This window comes from Pygocentrus nattereri, chromosome 17 (assembly GCF_015220715.1).
Source record: "Pygocentrus nattereri isolate fPygNat1 chromosome 17, fPygNat1.pri, whole genome shotgun sequence".
NCBI classification, from domain to species: domain Eukaryota; kingdom Metazoa; phylum Chordata; class Actinopteri; order Characiformes; family Serrasalmidae; genus Pygocentrus; species Pygocentrus nattereri.
In genome coordinates, this window is record NC_051227.1 from 31,548,658 (window position 1) to 31,568,699 (window position 20,042).

Sequence of the window (20,042 nt, forward strand, 5' to 3'; positions counted from 1 at the left end):
TTGGCCACAGCTTAATAAGGCATGATCTTGTTCCCATGCATTAATATGGCATGGCCTCACACATTATTGTTATTTAAACAGGATGTCACTAGCATGGCTCAGTACATTAAGAATACTATTTTACATGCTATGAAGTTACCACAAAAATTCATCTGAGCAGTCTACCTTTTTGTCTTGTTACTCTGCAAAGTTACTGCAACACTAACCTTAAAGGGCCCATATCATGGAAAACTGATTATTTTTATTGCTTTTTGAAATAAAAAACAGTTTCATGTAGCATGTAAGAATTGTTGTTTCAACACATACCATTCAGTCGCCAGTGGGTATGATCCATATGAAACAGCCTGCAACATTAGCTCACATTTTCACACTCAAGCATGGATTGCTGTTTGAATGAAACATAATACAAGACAGCCAATCAGAATAGAGGTCATTTACATGTACCAGCCTTACCAGCACACTAACAACTGCTTTGTTTAATTCTAAAGCATAAACAAGGTTTGGAAATGGTCATTTAGAAATGTTTCATGACTGGACTTGTTTTATGAACATGCAAATTGCGTAAGTATACCACAGGGAAAACATATCCCAGTCATATGCAAAGGTTTCGGCACCCCTGGTCAAATGACATGTTTTGTGAAAATAAGTCAACCCATCCTCTACAGAGAACACACTTCTGCACATTTAACACACGATTACTGTTTACTTACTGAATGTTTTTTATTGTTAAGCTCAGCTAATTATTAGAAATAATATTTGAATAAAAATGCCTTATTTAAGTTCGTTCTTTGTAGAGGATTTGACCAGCAGTGTTCAAACTTTTGTATATGCTTGTACATATGGGCCTTTTAACAGAGCACAGCGAGAGCACCACTGTTCTTTTCTGGGCATCATCAGTGTGACAAAGCTGACAGGCATACTAAGTTAGAAGCATGACACATCTGGAAAGAGCGCCACGCAATAAGAATGGCACACAGTACAATCTGACATGCTGTTAATTACTTATCAGCATGAGGTGATATGTTGTGACTTCATACCTGGAAACAGTAGAGGGGAGGGGCGGAAGGATGGGATCTGACCTGAGAAAGGCAGCATACACTGGCCTACCTGGAAACAGTAGAGGGGAGGGGTGGAAGGATGGGATCTGACCTGAGAAAGGCAGCATACACTGGCCTCTGCTTTAATCCCATTGTGATTCCCAGAGTGTACTTGTACAAATGAACTGCTTGGCATGCAGGGAAGTCTGAAGCGTCTTCCATAGCTCTGTAGTAATTGAAGCTCAGCTATGTGATAAGAGGCAATGCTCGGTCAATTACAACAGATACTTGTGGACAGGCAGAATCAGAGGCAAGTCAAATTGGAAAACCCAAATGAGTTTGTTGCTTGTTGTTTGCTCTGAGGTTACTCTTATAGGTCAAGATTTTGGCAGTGTTCAGGTAAAAACTGTAGACAAAGCAATAAATGGGAGCCGAAAGCTCTGCTCAGTTGCAAAAAGTTTTATTGTGTGCAGTTTTGCAGCGTGGCCCCCAAGATAACAGCAGCGCTGTAAAAATATATATATATACATATAAAGAGCAATTCTGCTGATTTCTCACAATTTCTGCACAACTATATGGTTAAGATGTAAACCAATTCATTTGATTTGAAAATGTTCCTTCTGTAGAAGCGTGCCGAGTCAGACTTTTTTACATAGGAACCAGACATCTGATGAGCTTAATGTCTCCAAAATCTAGCTCACCTAAAGTTCTTACACAAAATCATTATGAATACATTGCTTGATGCCTGAAATATTATGACAGTATTATGATAGTTTGAGGTTTTAGCCTAAGGCTTATTTCTAAAATCTACTTTTAAGAGGCCTGGTTCATAACACCAGCAGTGTAAAGAAATCTGAGTCATTAAGTTTCTCTTTTCCATTTCATATCAAACCACTCTAAATGACTTTATTTATGCCTCAACAGCTGAATTATGCACTTAAAATCTGTGGAATTCCTCTTTAACTTGTGAAAGGTTCCAACCTGGTTGCCTTACCATTATCATCAATCAGGTACTCTGGACCGTTTCTTATTTTTAAAAAAAGTCAAAAACATTACAAATGCATTACGGAGCTAGCTAAGCATTTTCTTTTGATGATAGGAGGGGTTTAGAGGAGAGAGGTGTGAAATATGACATTACTGGTTAACAATATTAAAAAAAAAAAAAAAGTAAAACATAATTTATTGTTAACTTACTACATGAGGCCCAATCAACTTCATCAAAATGATATGGTTACTTATTTTTTGAAGAGTTAAAGCGAGTCATTTTTACAGTGGCACAGCTGATTATGGGTGTGTGCTCTGTGAGATGGAAATGCTACAAGAAACATTTCACATTTCCTTTTTCAATTATAGTCAATGTCAATGAATGCGTAAATAAAAATCCTGCTAGCTATTAAATCTCATGACAAAACGTCAAGATGAGACGAAACAAATCTCAACAGTGCTAGATGCAGCCGTAGAATAGTTTCCAATCAAATGTTCAGTCAAACACAATTCCTTGCATTACCGTCTCAGTGAACATGCACTGGTTATGCGGTAAGGTTCACGCCTACTCTCTGCACTGCAAAAACAAAAGTACTGTGCCTCTGATAACTACAAGCCGAGTGTAATCCCAGAGCCAATATATCCTACAGTGCTAAGCAGATGCAGGCTGTTTAAGTGTCTCTGACTGTTTGAGGTACAGACTCGGGGGGGATGAAGGTGAGGAGAGTGGCTCTGTGAGAGGAGGAGATTAAAGAGAGAGAGCGAGAGCGAGAGAGAGAACGAGACAGAGAGTGAGAGAGAGAGAGAGAGAGTGAACAGGTGCGGAGGGTAGAGAAGCCGAGCCACAGGTGCTCTTCTCTTCTGCTTTCACTGCATGCCCTTGTGCTTATTACTAACCGCCATTCACTTCTTTCTTCCATCTGCCCACAGCTAAGACCCAACAAAGAATGGACAAGCTCCTTTTCCTTCCTTCCAGCTTGACCCTTTTTACACAAGGGTTATTATTTCTGTGTAATTTCATGCCAGACAATTTATGGGGTCCATATCATAGAAAACCTTAATAAAATATTAATGTTAAAGTTTCATAATATCTCAGTCACTCCCCAGAACAAAATGCATCATTCACTCCCCAGTAAGTATGATCCATACACGGAAACAAAGTTACAAAAACAGCCCATTTTCAATTAATAGTTTGTCATATATATATATATATATATATATATATATATATATATATATATATATATATATATATATATATATATATATATATATATATATATATAGGGATCAAAACAGAAAACACGTGGACTAGACCGAAACACGAACACATCATATATATATCGCGATTGGCCCATGATGTGTTCGTGTTTTGGTCTAGTCCACGTGTTTTCTGTTTTGATCCCCAGTCCAGCCCCTTGTTTTGTGACTCAGCCCCTGATTTTTCCCACCTGTGTTTCCACCTGTTCCTCGTTAACCCTGTTTGTATTTAAGCTCTGTGTTTGCTCCTTGTGTTCGCTGGTCTTTGTATGTGCTGTTTGAATGTTCTGTTGGATTTGTGTTCCGTGGTTGTATTTCATGCCTGTCCCCCATTCGATATGTGTTGGCTATATGAACCTGGACTGTTCCGACTATGACCCTGGATTTGCCCAAAATAAATCTCGCTTTACTCAGCACGTGCATCCGCCTCATCACTCCACGTCACACACACCCACACCCCCTTACAGCCAATCATGTGGCACGCAGAGGTGTCAAACTCAGGTCCAGAAAGTAAAAGTCCTTCCCAGGATTTTGTTCCAACAGGCTGGCTTCTCTAGTTAGATCACACCACCAGCAGAGCTGTCCAGCCTGTTGGAACAAAATCCTGGGAAGGATTTTTACTTTCTGAACCTGGATTTGACACCTCTGGCAGTGCAGTGCAGTTATGGGCCAATATCAGCTAATGTTCACATACAACCATCAGAATGGAAAAAAGTGATCTCAGTGATTTTGACCATGGTATGATTGTTGGTGCTAGATGGGACTGGTCTGAGTACTTCTATAACTGCTGACAAAACAAATGCAAAAGTTGTCTCAATCTGGTTTCATGAACGCAGGTCACTGGATCTGAATCCAGTATAAGGCCTTTGGAACGTGATAAGAATGGGAGCAAACGCAGCAGGAAAGTGCACCAGAAAATCTGCAGGAACTGCATAAATCAATCAACATGGACCAGAATCTCAAAAAAAATTTCCAAGTTGTGGAATTGAGGCTGTTGTGAGAGTAAAGCAAGGCCCTACCTAGTATTAGTATAGTTCTCCCTTTAAATGCTCAGTGAGTGTGTGTGCAAGAGTTAACACCCCCCCCCCCCCACCAAAATGGATTGCATGCAGTTCAGCTGTTTTGTTTGTCTCAAGCAGAAGATCTGAGAGTGACAAAAATCAACATGTGTTTTTGAATGAATTCAGTTCATTTGAATATACTTGTCTTCACATGTAAAGCTAGGATTTCGAAGGTTTCCAGGGAGAGCTCTGCCCTTTGAATTCTTCATTTCAGTGTTGACCTGGCAGCACAACAGACCAATTATAGGCTGACACTGCTGTTTCAGACACAAATGTGATATTTATATATGCAGTGTATGATAAGGTATACTGCTGTTTACAATTTTTTAAATAATTATCAACATTTTAAGGCCTTGGAAATACTGCACAAGAGTTAAAGCAATAGCCCAGGCCACCTGTAAATATTTGAATATGTACAAATATCAAATGTCACCTCGTATAATCCTTTCAGCACCTTTTTTGAATAACAGCAAGTCTTGTACCAGGGGTCTTTGAAACCTGAAGATGGTGAAATAGTTGAAAATAGCACACAACACTGAATGTCATCTGAAGACCTAAAATCTCTCCACATCTTGCATAGCTACTGAAACCACCTCCGTAACCGTTCCCTTTCACTTAAAGCCCCAGTCTAGATGATTAGCCTATAGATCCTATTTTAGTCTGGAGTTGCTGTAGGCATGATGGGTTTATGTGATGCCTGTTACATTGATGTATATAGATTGAGTGGGCTGACACTGATCGATTTGCATGCAAATGAGCCCTAAAAGATATGCAATATGGAGCTTAAAGTGGAACCTTCCACTGCTTTATATAACATACTGGTTCACATTTTGCTTTCCATGCCTGCCTACATCACTGAGTTCATGCCATGAATCCTCCAAAAGTATATATGATCTAGGATACGCTTATTTTGGTTTGGGTTTTACAGTATAAAGTCCCATATGATGTAATTTTCTGCCCATACATCTTTTTTGTTCTGATATTAATGTGCAAGTAGCAATGGTAATGAAACTCAAGCAGCAGGCCTTAAATTTCCTTTGCACCAGTGAACGTATGGCAGCTGGTTCATATTAAGCATGATGCACTAAAGAAACTGTCTGGTAAATCAGACTGAACTGGACCGGACAGACTGGATAAGAAGGCTGCACCTTAATGTTAAAGCACATGATTTCAAAGCCACCACTCTTGAACTGGGTTTTCTTCAACCTTATGAAGCACATTTTAAAAACAAAGTTCAACTAAACCTTACACTAAAACATGCTAAAAAATACAAAATAGGTTAAAAGCTAAGATAGAATGGAAAATAATAAACCAAAGGCAAACAAAAGGTAAATGTAAAATTTAAGTCAGGTAAAGTTAAAAAGGCATATAAGACCAGGGGCCTATACAAATACACACACTATATTTCCAAAAGTATTCAATCGTCTGCCTTCACACCATATGAACTTGAGTGACATTCCATTCTTAATCCATAGGGTTTAATATGATGTCAGCCCACCCTTTGCAGCTATAACAGCTTCAACTCTTCCGAGAAGGCTTTCCACAAAGTTTAGGAGTGTGTTTACGCATTTGACAATTTGCTGACCCTGCTCTGTCACTTTACGTGGCCGACCACTTCGTTATTGAGTTGCTGTCGTTCTCAAATCACTTCCACTTTGTTATAATGCCACTGAAAGTTGACTGTGGAATATTTAGTAGTGAGGAAATTTCACGACTGGACTTGCACAGGTGGCATCCTATCATGGTACCATGGTGGAATTCACTGAGCTCCTGAGAGCGACCCATTGTTTCACTAATGTTTGTAAAAGCAGTCTGCATGTCTAGGTGCTTGGTTCTATACACCTGCGGCCATGGAAGTGATAGGAATATTTTATATATATATATATATATGTATGTATGTGTTTGTGTGTGTGTATATGTATATACATTTATATATATGCATGCACCATTATGTATAGGATGAGGGTCAATGAGGGTCAGTGTGAGAGATGTCTTTTGGAGCACAAAGACACTATTATTGTTTAGGCTTTAAAATCCTGCAAAATTTGTTTTGGCTTTAGCTTGAAAACTGCAACATTTGCAAAGAAAAACATAGAACAATTACCCATAGAACAATAAACCAAAGAACAATGAGTTGGCTTTATCAAGCCAACTTAATTAACAAAATAATGTCCTGTCATCCAATTAGCTGCTTACTATGCAGTTTATTCAGAACACTGGCTGCTGTTACAGACTCACTGAAATTGGTCTAAATTTGTCGTTTCTATAAGACATTGTTGGACATTCTAAGTACTGATGATACCCATTATATTCCCAGAAAAGCGTAGCATTTTATCACTAAACGATAACTTATAATCATATTGCCTGCGCCTGCTTCCTAATGGGCCCTGCAGAAACTGGGGCTCTACATGAACTCCAAATTTATTCCACCTTCACACACCTTCTCTAAGGTTTAGGGACATGCACCAGCACCTATGCTGCCATGACAGACACCTCAGCTTCAGCTGGCCTTCCTCGCCCAGCACTGCCCTGACACATCTGCCCATGGTTGAGTGGTCAGCTGGGCAGGGTAATCAGGAGCTACCAGCTGAAACGGAGCAGATCCAGGCCTGACGCACAGGCCACAGCCACACACACAGCTCAAGGTAAACCAGAAGCCTGGCCCAGCGACAGTGTCAGGAAAAGACACACTTTGATCACACACAAATACACACATCATAGTGTGACATTCGTAGAGGATAATGCAAGCACTTGTGTGCAGAGCCTACATTTACACAACATCTCTTTTAACCAGATAGGCTTTCAACATGACTATCATCACATGGCGGTTATCTTTGAAATACACAATTTCATGCCTTCTTTCTGTATGTATAGCAAGTGACACACATATCCCGACACACCTTCTAATTACCAGATTCAGGTGTTCAATGGTGAGACAGCTTGTACAATTTACAAAGAAAGACACTGCTAACAGAATGGGACACTCTGGAGCAGCTATGTGAGTCTTGTTTGGTCAGGACCTTCAGACTATTCAGTTTGGTCTCAACCAAAACAGCAGGTGTGAAAGGTGTCTCAGACCAGTCCTAACTAAAGGACCAAAATTTAGATCGATCAAAAGTGGTTTGGTTTGTTTGCAGGGTGAAAACACTTTTGTGTGTGGCTCATTTTGGCCAAATAACATGAAGCTGAGGCATGCTATCATCATCCATTAAACAATTAAAGAAGGAAAATAACTAAGAGAGCTAGAATACGCCAGAGTAGCACATAGAGAGAGGAAGAGATGAACTATTTAATAATCATTTGGTCTGATGAAAAGGTTAGATTTGAAAAAACATTGAGAGGATGAGGATATTCATTTTTCTCCATTCAAATGGAAAAGGCTACCCGCCAAACTGAAAACATGCCTACATCAGACCTACTCTCCTCTATAAACCAATCAGTGTCAGGAAAAGGGAGACATAGCTTACATTGCTGATGAAAATAGGACAAAGCAATGTGAAATTAAAACCACCTGGATCAAATTTATACAGTGTAGCAAAAACATGAACCTTGCTTTGGACCTTGGTCTGGACTTTACAGTGTGGAAACGCTCTAAAATCACCATAACCAATGCCAAGCAATTGGTACTGGGGCACAAAGTCATTCAGCCTTGGGCTGTGGTGCAGTCCACTTGTGTTCACTGGAGTAATGGAACTCCAACCAATATCTATGGCTGAAGTGGTGATCTTTAATGCTCTTGTTGCTGGATGCAATCAAATCCTCACAGCAATGTTCCAAGATCAAGTATAAATCCTTCCTTGAAGAGTATATGCTATTAGGGCATCGAATGTGTGCTAAATCCCTATTAACAGCTTTGACTTCAGAAGAAACGTTGAATGAGCAGGTGTCTACAAACTTCTGAACATTGTAATGCAGAATGGAGAGAGGTACAATTAATTCAAAAGTGAATCACTTCAAAGAGTCTTATTTTCAAGCATGCTACAGTCTTAACAAATATAGGTGCCAAGAACAGCTCTTTGGAGTGGCGCCATGGAGGAATCACTTTTGTTTCCCTTAAGAACCATCCAGTTGAGGGGTCTGAATTAGAATTTTTAAAGAAAGTCTAGGGAACCAAAAGTATCGCTATGATTTGCTCCAAAGAACCCTTTTCGGCAGCCCCAACTTAACCCTTGTAGATGATTAAAAATTACCATGCAAAGAACAGAAGCCTCATTTTACCAACAATTAAACTACAGTAAATAAACAGCAAAGGCTGCAGTGAAGGCAAAAGCTTTGAAATTTCCACCCACACATATGCATTGATTATAGTCAGAGGTGCCTGGAAATTCAAATGTTTAGGCCCCATGAATCTGACACAATATTAAAATGTGCCAAAATGTGCATAGCCCCATTCTTTATTTTGTTAGAGATCCATAATTCCAACCATGCTACTGTCTCAAACATGTAGCAAGCTTTGAATTCAGATATATTCAACATGACCGTAAATCAATATGCTGTACGCGACAGACCCAAAAAAGTACCGTTTGCTGTTTCTTGGCTGTTGAAGCAAAACTCTATAATGAACAGTTTTTGTTTACTATAGGACACATACATTATTCAAATCCCACTGAAATCTCAGCAAACATTCTGGTTTTAATTTGTACCCAAGCCAACAGACAGAAGGGGAAGCTAGAGAGTGTGGTTAGCATACAGAGCGAGCACTGGACCACTTTCTGTTCCACCTTCACTTTCAAGTTAAACTTTCACATTTCAGCGTTCGAGATCACATTTATCACATCATAACGCAAAAAAAAAACCAGAGCATGCAGTGCTGATGCTTTATGAAGGAAGGACATCTCAAAAATGCAAAAGCACTGCAGTAGGATGTGGGGTTTTGTTTACAGCTCTGCTGATCATTTCCATTTGACAACTGCAGTTACTAGAGCATAAACTTCCTCTCAACGCCTCCAGTACGTCTGGATAACCCACTTTATCCTCTGAAAAACTGTTTTTCTATTTTCCACAACATTTTTAGGACGGCCCCTGTCTCTGAACTGTTCTATTGCCTCCTCTCGTGCTCCTGTGGAGCCTGAACTGGACAGAGCAGAAGATGTAGAAAACCAAATGGCACGGCACACAAGGACACTTCCCTGCCTGAATCATTTAGACACATCCATCACATAAACTGAATGGGCACATGGCCGCATTGGGGTCAGCAGTTCTGCCCTCTTATTTTGCCAGTCGTTAGAATCAAGTATGAGACAAAATCTTTGGAAAACGTGTTCGTACTCACTCGATATCGGTTATGGAAGACGGCTTGTGAATGGGTGGGGCCTCAAAATGATTTATCATTTTTCAGCACCATCAGAAATGAGTAAACAACAGCAGCCAATCGGCTCGTGGGGAAATATCTGAGGACTGTGAGCGTCTTTGATTCGCCAGTGTGGAAAACATTTCATTTTCGAGCAAAATTACATTTGAGCTGGAGCTTTGGCACACGCACCCCTCCTCTTTCCCACACTTGCTGTGCGTCGATTTCCTGACAAGCGTGTTGAATTGATCGGTCTGTTTCTCCTCGTCGGTGCGAAGTATGGGAGGAAAAAAGCCCGGACTCATCAGGGCTCACCAGCCTGCAGTCACATCGACACAAACACAAAGCCCCTGTCTGAGATCTACTCCGTGAATCTGGGGAAAGTTTTTTGGGGAGGTTAAATATGACGCCTAGACACGATTCATTCGCTTCGATGAAACTGCAGGCTGTTCCTTTGAAAGGCTTTCGGCTGGCAAAGCGTGTGATCTGTACGTTTTCAGGTGAGGCGCATTAATGGCAGTCTCACTTTGACATGCAGCGCCGCTCCACTCATTCACGCACATTAACTCTCCACCGGCTCACACGCTTACAGCTTACTATCTGACAGCGATCAGTGGCTGTAGAGCGAATACAGCTGTGTACGCTGTTCTACAGCAGCGCGACCCTTTCATCCCAGTTTAATGACTGCTTCCAATAACGCTGCCAGACAGCACAAGGCTCCAACCAAAGGACGAGCCAGAGACTGCAGTGCGGCACCCACCGTGAATATCTTAAGAGTAATATTTCGTTATGTGGTTGAATATTTCATCCACGACTGTGCTGCACGCGCTCAGCTCAGTCCACGCTGCAGCCGCTGGAGCCGCTATTCCAGGGCAGAAATGACCCCTTAACGCTGGAAGAAGTTACAACTCATTTCAACAACTCTCCGAGCTCGTTTACCCATAACGGCGGTTATGCAGCTGCTTAAAGCAGAACATCCGCTCACAGCCGCTAAAACGGCCACGGACGAATAGCCCTAACAGCGTCCACGCACTCTCCACTCAGACCCCCTTTCAGTTCTGGCGAGCTGAAAGCCAAAAGGAACTTGTGCAGACTGCATAAGAGCGAGTTATTAAAGTTGGATGCGACTTACCCCGTTTAAACATGTTGGAAAGTGTTCCTATGACGCCCCGCTGGGGTTCATCTATTCTCGTACTCCAGTCCCAACGCGCTTTTCTTCCCTGTGGCTACGAAGCCGATGTTTTTCAAGACGCGAGTCGTCGGCTCTCAGCTCAGCCTGTCCGTGGCGGACACCAAGAAGTCCGGCAGCTCTGTGGGAGTTCAGGCTGAATCTTAATGGAGGGGATCTACAGGGGTGCGTAGTCTGCTCTCATCCATGCGAGGTCTCTCCAGAACACTGAGCGCAGTCCGGTCACAAGACACATTTCTGCAGTCCACAGTCGCTCCTCTGCCCGTCCGGGTTGCAGTGAAACAACACGCATACACGCACTCCGCTGCCTCCTCTCCACAGACTTACCTCCGGGAAAGCATCGCCGTTTCAGCTCTGCAGCTGGGGGACGAGGGGAGGAGGGTGGTGGAAATCAGAGAACAGACCGAGGTCCATTGCTTTACGCGCACTGGCTCAATAGTTGAAGAGCAGCAAAAGTGGAGGGAGGGGGCGTTGCTTTTCCCACCCGTATTCAGGCAATCCCCGCCTCTTCTGATATGATTGGTTAATAGTTCACATTCCTGGACGAAGACTGGATAGTAGTTCATAATATTGCTCCAGGACCGATTGGTAGATCATGTTCTCCTCTAGGCTTGTTTAGCAGTTCATATTCACATCTAGGATTGGTTAGTAGTTTATATTCTCCTCTAAGATTATTTAGTAGTTCATGTTCTCCTCTAGGATTGGTTAGTTGTCCATATTCTCCTCTAGGATTGGTTAGTAGTTCATGTTCTCCTCTAGGATTGGTTAGTAGTTTATATTCTCCTCTAGGATTGGTTAGTACTTCATGTTCTCCTCTAGGATTGGTTATTAGTTCATATTATCCTCTAGGATTGGTTAGTAGTTCTTCTTTCCTCTAGGATTGGTTAGTAGTTCATATTCCTGGCTAGTAGTTCATGTTCTCCTCTAGGATTGGTTAATCATTCATGTTCTCCTCTAGAATTGGTTAGTAGTTCATGTTCTCCTCTAGGATTGGATAGTAGTTCATATTGTCCTCTAGGATTGAATAGTAGTTCATAATCTCCTCTAGGATTGGTTAGTAGTTTATGTTCTCAGAGGCTCTTGCCTGGCTGGATCAGATGCTTTTGTTTTGGGTATGGAGTGGAAACAGCATGTTAAATGCAGGTTACAACTAAACTCTGCGTTCTGTAAATCTTGACAGACGACTTGGATTGAAGAGCTGGTTTATATATTTATCTATTTATTTGAGAATTAAGACAAAACAGATCTGTAGATCTGTTGTAGCTGCAGCTGAAAACCACAAGACCCCCCTCCTGGATCTCATTGGAATATTTTAATTCATCATCTCCAAACATGTTGCCTGTTGTGTTAGTTTGCCTCTGCTTTTGTCTTAGGCTGTTATTCTGTAATTCTTAGCCTCCAAGTGTGCCTCAGTAGATGTTTGATATTCAGTTGCCTTTGTTTGTTGATTTGTTTTCAATAATTAGTTCATTATAAGGCAGATGATTACTGAAAATGAACTGATAGATAATCTCAAACTTGACTAATTTTGGGAACAAAGAACTGATCTTGCTGCCGACGCTTATTTGTGAGCTGAGCTTGATATGACTTGCTAAAAATAGCAGGAATGTCCATCTCTAGTCTGAATATGATTGAGATAAATAAATAAATAAAAATCAATGCAGATTAATGACGCTAAATGCCTATTTTTATAAGCTGGTGTGCATTAGATAAACATGCAAGGAAAAGTCAGCTTCTGGTAGGGTGTGACGATACACAAAATCAACCAATAAATTCAATACAACACAATGGTGTCTTGACATGAATCTTGATACAGCAAAAAATAAAAAATAAATTAAAAAATAATGTCAGAATGGCACTTGGGGTGAATGGTGCACATGCTTGCAGATTTTCAAGTAAAGATTCAATCAATTTTTGATATCTTCTGTGTTAAAAATGTCTTGACAGAATGTTTGAGATGTTTGGAGAAACTTTCATTAGCATTAACGTTGTTTTTATCGTATTTTCCTAATGTTCCTGCAGTTTGTGTACAGTTAGAAGGGAATTTCGTCCTGTGAGTTTGCATGAAAAACTTTTCCATTACACTCTGCCCAGGAGGTTCACAATATTCCCAGAACGCTGAAGTCTTTAATATTGCACTAATATTCCCTGTGAGATTGCATGAAAAGTTCTGCTGATGTTCTCTGGACCTTCCCTTGGGCTTCATAGAAACAGTTATCAGAAAATCCTGTAGCTGGAGAATATTATTATGCATTATTATGCATAATTTCATTTCCTCTTTTCAGTTTCATGTGTGGATTATTCATACAGCCAACTTGGAGACACATCAAAAATGTTCTTTTAGATTTGATCTCTGTTTCCAGAAACTTCAGGCATTCTGGCTCAGTCGCTGTGTTGCTGCTACAGCAGTTTGAGATTACAGACACTTCTTTCAGCTTTCAGCTTTAAACTGAGCTGTTAATTCAGAGACTTCCACCCATACAGTTGTGCTACCGACCAACAGGGCAGGTTTTCATGCCTGGTGTTCATATAAAAAACAGTTTGCTCTTTCATTTGTTTTCCATTGGTATACTGACTGCAATAAGAACCACTAGTGCATTTTCTTTTTTAATAAAATGGCCTTGTTACTCTGCTTTCAAAACCTTCTGTCAGTCTTATTGGAAAAAAAGAACCTTTGTACAGTTGTCTGTTATTGACACAACAAAACAAAATTCTGTAAGAACTTTCTAGGAACATTTTATAATTCATAAACCTGAATGGAACATTAGGAGTACATCAAGAAAAACACAATTTAATATTTGATGTTTTTGAACTTTAAATACTCTGTAACTTTTGTGAAACTTGACAGCGTAACATGTATAAATATTTAACGTGTGCTAACCATGTATGAAAACATTGCAACTGGAGCTGAAATGTATAAAATACTCGGAGAATGTTTTGCATATTAGCCTTGCCAGTAAAGTAATTATGCACTAGAGGGTGAACTGTTGAGTAGACACCAATTAAGCTAATCATAAACTTAATAACCACTTGATTTTACCCTTAAATCTAGCTCCTTAGCCCTTCATGGCAATCTAAGGGTGGTTATCTCCAAGGACACTCAAGGACAGGTGGACATTTGCCACTGAACTGGTAGAGGCCTGAAAGTGATACTAAAGCTCTTTCACAGTCAGACTGCTTCACTTGAGGAAAAAAAGGTTTTGTGTGGGTTAAGATGGTTCTTGACAAATTAATTCACAGCAACTTTTCATAGAAGTTCAAAAGGAAAAGTGCAATTTGCAAATATGATAATCATATCTATGTTGCCTATGGTAAAGCAGCTGGGACTGAACCAATCAGAACCATCTCAAGACCAGCCCCATTTTCCTCAGCAATCTAATTACTGCTTTGCAACTGTTGTTAGCTGCTTTTCAGCTCTTTTCCAGGTCAGGTCTTTAGCAACATGTGTGAATATATTTTGGTTAAGAGACACACCTGCTGAGTTTTGAAAGATACCATGACAGAAAGGAGGGTTTTGTTTCTACCCATCTCCAAAGCCCAATATATACCATCAACTTTGGGTTCGTCTATGTGGTAAACCTGTGGTTTCCTGACACAACTGTTTTGCTCTGTTTGCAAGGAATTTATTTTTATTACATTTGTAGTTGGTAGTATAAGCTAATTTGCCTGAATAATAAGCAACGCAACTCCACACGTGAGCCTGAAAATCTCACCAACTTCACTACATTGCTGTTTTTACTGCATTATCTCTGCAGGAAGTTACATTTATTAGATAGACAAAGTGATAAAAATCCAATTCAAGACCAGCATAGAAAGCTGTAGCAGGACCATTTATTTCCTTTCATTTCATTTATGTATCCATAGACTACAACTTGGGCTATTTAACTGTTCTGAACAGATGAGGTGGTTATTTGTTATGTCCTCCTGAAACTGCCGTGTTGTGTTTTGGGATGCAGTAGATAATGAAGATAGCTTTGGCTCAGTGCTGGAATATTTTGTCAGAGCAGTACATACTTACTGCTTTTAGGCAGAAGAAGTACATGAGCAGTCTGTAATAGGCCATTTCAAGCACAGCCACAGCTTCAAAACCTACCATTCACTGCCCATAAGGATAACAGCTGTCGTTTACATGTATCTGTCTTTAAGGCATGACCTGATTAATTGTGAGGGATAAAGAGTGGTTGGAAAAAAGTTTTATAATATATATAAAAATACGATATATTTCTGAAACATAAACATAAAACAAAGAAAAAAAATGAAAGAAAATCCTAGGATATGGGTCTGTAATTATAGATTAGAGAAATACTTTTTCCCATTTACCTATGGAACACATAAAACATTGGAAAAACTAAAAATAAATATGCTGCTGCATCAGTTCTGAGGTGATCACTCTTTCTTGTTTAAGCCATTGAAGGACTTATTACAAGCAAGCAAGCAAAGTTTATTTATATAGCGCGTTTTACAACAGGTGTTGTCACAAAGCAGCTTTACAGAACAATGAGTATTACAAAAGAAAAGAAACAAATTCAGGTCCAAGCCCCCATGAGCAAGCCAGTGGCAACAGTGGCAAGGAAAAACTCCCTAGAAGAGGAAGAAACCTTTAGAGGAACCAAGACTGAGAAGGGGAACCCATCCTCCTCTGGTCGACACCAGATAGCAAACATTGTTGCTGTGAAGTTTTATAGAACAAAGTGGGGAAAAAAGAAAGCAGTGGCTAATTTGATTAGTTTGTGATTATGTAGCAGCAGCAACAGTGGTGGTCAAGCCGTTGGCTGGTGAGCAGTGGCACCCGACTCCGGCAGGTCTAGATCTGACAGGGAAGACTAATTACCAAAGGCTTGACTGTACAAGTAAGTTTTTAGCCTAGACTTAAAAACTGAGGCTGTGTCTGAGTCCCGAACATTAACAGGAAGATTATTCCAGAGTTGGGGGGCTTTGTATGAGAAAGCTCTCCCCCTGATGTAGCTTTATTAATTCTAGGTACCAGTAGTAAGCCAGCACCTTGTGATCTAAGTAGGCGTGATGATTCATAGTGGGAGAGGAGCTCACTCAGGTACTGAGGGGCGAGTCCGTTTAGAGCTTTATATGTTAGTAATAGAATTTTATAATCAATGCGAAATTTAACTGGTAACCAGTGCAGGGCTGATCGAACTGGGCTAATATGGTCAAATTTTCTGGTTCTTGTGAGGACTCTGGCTGCAGCGTTCTGGACTAGCTGAAGCTTGTTGAGGCTTTTGTTGGGACATCCAGACAGCAGGGCATTACAATAATCTAGCCATGAAGTAATAAAAGCATGGACTAGTTTTTCTGCGTCCTATAGAGACAATGCATTTCTTAATTTAGCAGTATTGCAGAGATGCAATGGTAACATATATATTGTGAATAATATAGGTCCTAGAAAGAGCCTTGTGGAACACCATACTTTACTTTTGCAAGGACAGATGATTCACCCTTTACATTAACGAACTGATAGCGATCAGTGAGGTAGGACCTGAACCAGGAAAGAGCTATTCCTCTTATCCCTGCAAGGTTTTCCAGTCTATCTAATCTATCTAGTAAGATAGTGTGGTCTATTGTGTCAAATGCTGCACTAAGATCAAGAAGAACTAGCAGAGACACATTTCCTTTGTCAGAGAATAATAAAAGATCATTTACAATTTTTTTACTAGTGCTGTGTCTGTATTGTGATGTGGCCTAAAACCAGACAGAAATGTTTCATGTAGATGATTCCTATACAAATAAGAGGTTAATTGTTTTTCTACCACTTTTTCCAAGATCTTAGATACAAACGGAAGATTCGAGATAGGTCTACAATTTGATCAATTACAGGGATCGAGATTAGCTTTCTTAATCAGCGGTCTAATTATTCCAAGTTTAAACGTTTTTGGTATATATCCAAGACTAAGAGAGGAGTTTATTATTGACAGAATGGGCTTGGTTATTTCTGGTAAAATTGCCTTGAGTAAACCTGTAGGAATCGGATCTAAAATACAGGTAGATGATTTTGCGGAAGAGACAATTTTAACTAGTTCATTTTCTTGAAGTAATGTAAACGATTCCAGCCTATCTGCAGTGATTATAATATTCTCAGGGTCTAGACTGGTATTATAAGGCAGCAGGTTTGTAGAATTTAACTGTGCGTTCTGAATTTTCTGCCTAATTTTTTTATTTTTTCACTAAAGAAGTTTATAAAATCATTGCTTCTATAGGCTAATGGCATCTGGGGTTCAGTAACTGTTTTATTCTCTGTTATTTTAAAAATTGTGCTAAATAGTAGTCTAGGATTATTCTTCTATAGTCTATAAGGCTCTCCTTCCAGGCAGACTGGAACACTTCTAATGTAGTCAGACGCCATTTTCGCTCTAGTTGTCTGGCAGTCTGTTTTAAAGCTCGGGTATGATCGTTATACCAATGGGGGAGTTTTTTCTGCCGTACTATTTTACTTTTTAATGGAGCCACATTATCTAGCGTAGATCGAAAAGTATCCTCTAAGAAGTTGGTCAAAATATCTAACTCAGTAGGGATAGATGGACAGCTGACAGAAGCTGATAACTGCGGGAGGTGTCTGATAAAGCTGCCAGCTGTGGTGGAAGTTATAGTCCTTTTAATATGATAACATGGTGATGAATGCACATTTCCACTAAACTGGATTTCGTATGAGATTAAGTAATGATCTGAGACTGCTGTGCTCTGGAGGAGAATGGCTAAGTTATCTATGTCTACACCAAAGGTCAGTATTAAGTCTAGAGTGTGGTTGAGGTAATGTGTGGGCCCTTTTATAATTTGGGTGAAACCTAAGGAGTCTATGATAGATGTAAATGCCTTACTTAGTGCGTCGTGAGGATTGTCAAGGTGGATATTAAAATCTCTGACAAATCTTATTTTACTTGAAGATGCTATTAAGCTTAATAGAAACTCAGAATTCCTGTAATAACTGAGAATAAGGCCTGGGTGGCCTGTAAATTGTAATTAATAAAAAATTTTATTTGTTCCTTGATCAAGTATATTAAGTAAAAGAACTTCAAAAGAAGAAAATTTATAGCCTACCTTCTGGCTCATGCCTAAAGTTTTAGTATGAACTCTGGGCAGTCATGGGCTGGAGCTTAGGGAACTGGCCCTGTGACCGGAAGGTTGCCAGTTCGATCCCCAGCACCGACAGTCTATGACTGAGGTATCCTTGAGCAAGACACCTAACCCCAAATTGCTCCCTGGGCATCGTGGATAGGGCTACCCACTGCTCTGGGCAAGTGTGCTCACTGCATCCTAGTGTGTGTGTATTCACTAGTGTTTCACTTCATGAATGGGTTAAATGCGGAGGTGGAATTTCCCCGGTTGTGGGATCAAAAAAGTATCACTTAACTTAATGAATGGTTGCTATACCTCCACCCCGGCTGCTGAAATGAGGGCTATGTTACACACTTCTTAACTCACAGCAGCAGCGCAGTCTGAATTTGCACCACTTGTCTCAGCTACTAACATACTAACATAGAAAAGCCCTGTAACCAGGCTTCATGCTGTGACATGCTGTAGGCCTAGCAGCCCAAATGACTCATTTTTATCACTTGCCTCCCCATTCACAGCCAGACTCTCACCATGCAAGCAGCAGCGGCGCAGAAGGAGGTAAAGAGTCACTGGCGACATTAAAGACTCTTATTCATAAATTGACTAAAATGGATTCTGTGAATGATGAAACTACAAGTCAATTAAAATGACATCTTAACAGCAGCATATAATGGAGCCATTTTGCAAGGTTTTCTCGATCCTGGTCCTTAAGTGCACACTTGAGTAATTTCCCTGCTCCCCATACACCTAATTTAATTTAGAAGCTGAATTAATTTAGTGAAAAAGGGCAAAAGAGCCCAGAGTCCAGACCCCTAGCTAGTGTACAAAGGCCTCTGGCTATTGCATTACACCAGGCAAGAAAAGAGACAGAACACTGATTAACTGCATGGGTTTATATGAATAGGCAGCAGTAAGTTTTCTATGAATTTAATTTCAGTTTTAATCCAGCATCAATTTCAGGCTGTTTTTGCGAAACAACCTGATAAACAAGTATACTGTGAAGTGCAGTAAATAGCGTGCGCACGAAGTCGATCTAATTGATCCTCGTTGACGCTCTCTGTGCTCTACTGGTAACGCCTTTCTGGACGCACGTGGAGTTGTTTGAGGAAGAAATGGCGTCGCCCACCGGAGATGTAGAAGTCGTGACTAAAAAGCCAACGGGTAAAAACTCGTTATTTCATTTCAAGGCTTTTTAGTTTCAGAAGCGCAAGGTTTTCATGGTCTGCGGCTCGTTCGCTGTCATTACTCCTGCTTTAGGCGTGTGTCAGCATGTTTACTACGCGCTAGCGTTAGCTAGCGACATGGGCGCGTGCAGGAGAAATGAAGCAGCGCTGCCGGTTTACAGACAAACAGACTACATATCGCCTAACAGCAGCGAGGTCGAGGGAGTATTTCATTCAAAACGTGAAATAGCTGGTTTGTGGCTACTTTCCCAGCACTGCGGGTTCCTTTTTAAAAGCAAAAAGACGACTCCTGATGAACATTGCAGTTTTAAAGTCCTAGTGGAGCTGAACAGTCCAACAACACTTTCTTGCTGTCTTTGAACTTCACCGCGTTTGATTTGAAAGAACACCAGAACTGTTAGAGTTGTTTGTAATTCTGCAGGAGACACAGCGTATCGTTCTTTAGCTTCCATGGGATATTGGAGCAGAAGACCTACCAGAGGTTCATGAGGTTGCTAATCTAGGTTAACTGGATCCTGGAGATCCGGCTATATGTGGTGTGGTCTGATGATTCACGGTACCGGTTCAGTGGTGGTTCAGTACTGGTGTAGGGTGTGTTCTCATGACCTGGGTTGCGTCCCCTGGTCTGCCTAAACACAGCATTGATTGGTGGCTGCTATGTTTCACTGCTTGGTGACCATTTGGGATAGTGTAGTGCCTCTGCAGGTGCCACTCCAGCTCACGCCAGAGGTACTGGATGGAGCTCCATCGCTTCAGAGAGCACTGCTCCACGGGCCAGTGCTGGGGGGCTTTATATTCCTTTAAGTAGCGCTTGCCATTAATCACATCTGCCAGCTCCATTTGAGCAGCTTGGTCAGCAGTAGGTGCACCATAAAGTAGCACTCAACAGCCTGGCAATGTCCTGCTTTACTTGTGTTGTCACTTCAAGCCTTATAACATACTGTAAGGAAAAGCCTACATTGTTCTGTTACACAC

The 20,042-nt window shown here is 40.6% G+C and overlaps 2 protein-coding genes across 2 annotated transcripts in view; one reads left to right on the forward strand and one right to left on the reverse strand.

The window, feature by feature from the left end:
• rtn4rl1b (reticulon 4 receptor-like 1b) overlaps window positions 1–11,260 on the reverse strand; it is a 198,867-nt gene extending 187,607 nt beyond the window's left edge. The window contains exon 1 of the mRNA XM_017694914.2: window positions 10,765–11,260. Coding sequence (XP_017550403.1) covers window positions 10,765–10,777 — 13 coding nt within the window. The 5' untranslated portion in view covers window positions 10,778–11,260. The remainder of the gene's footprint in view (window positions 1–10,764) is intronic.
• A 7,669-nt stretch (window positions 11,261–18,929) lies between these two features.
• Window positions 18,930–20,042, forward strand: part of dph1 (diphthamide biosynthesis 1) — a 110,365-nt gene continuing 109,252 nt past the window's right edge. The window contains exon 1 of the mRNA XM_017694913.2: window positions 18,930–19,044. Within this exon, the coding sequence (XP_017550402.1) occupies window positions 18,996–19,044 (49 nt within the window). The 5' untranslated portion in view covers window positions 18,930–18,995. The remainder of the gene's footprint in view (window positions 19,045–20,042) is intronic.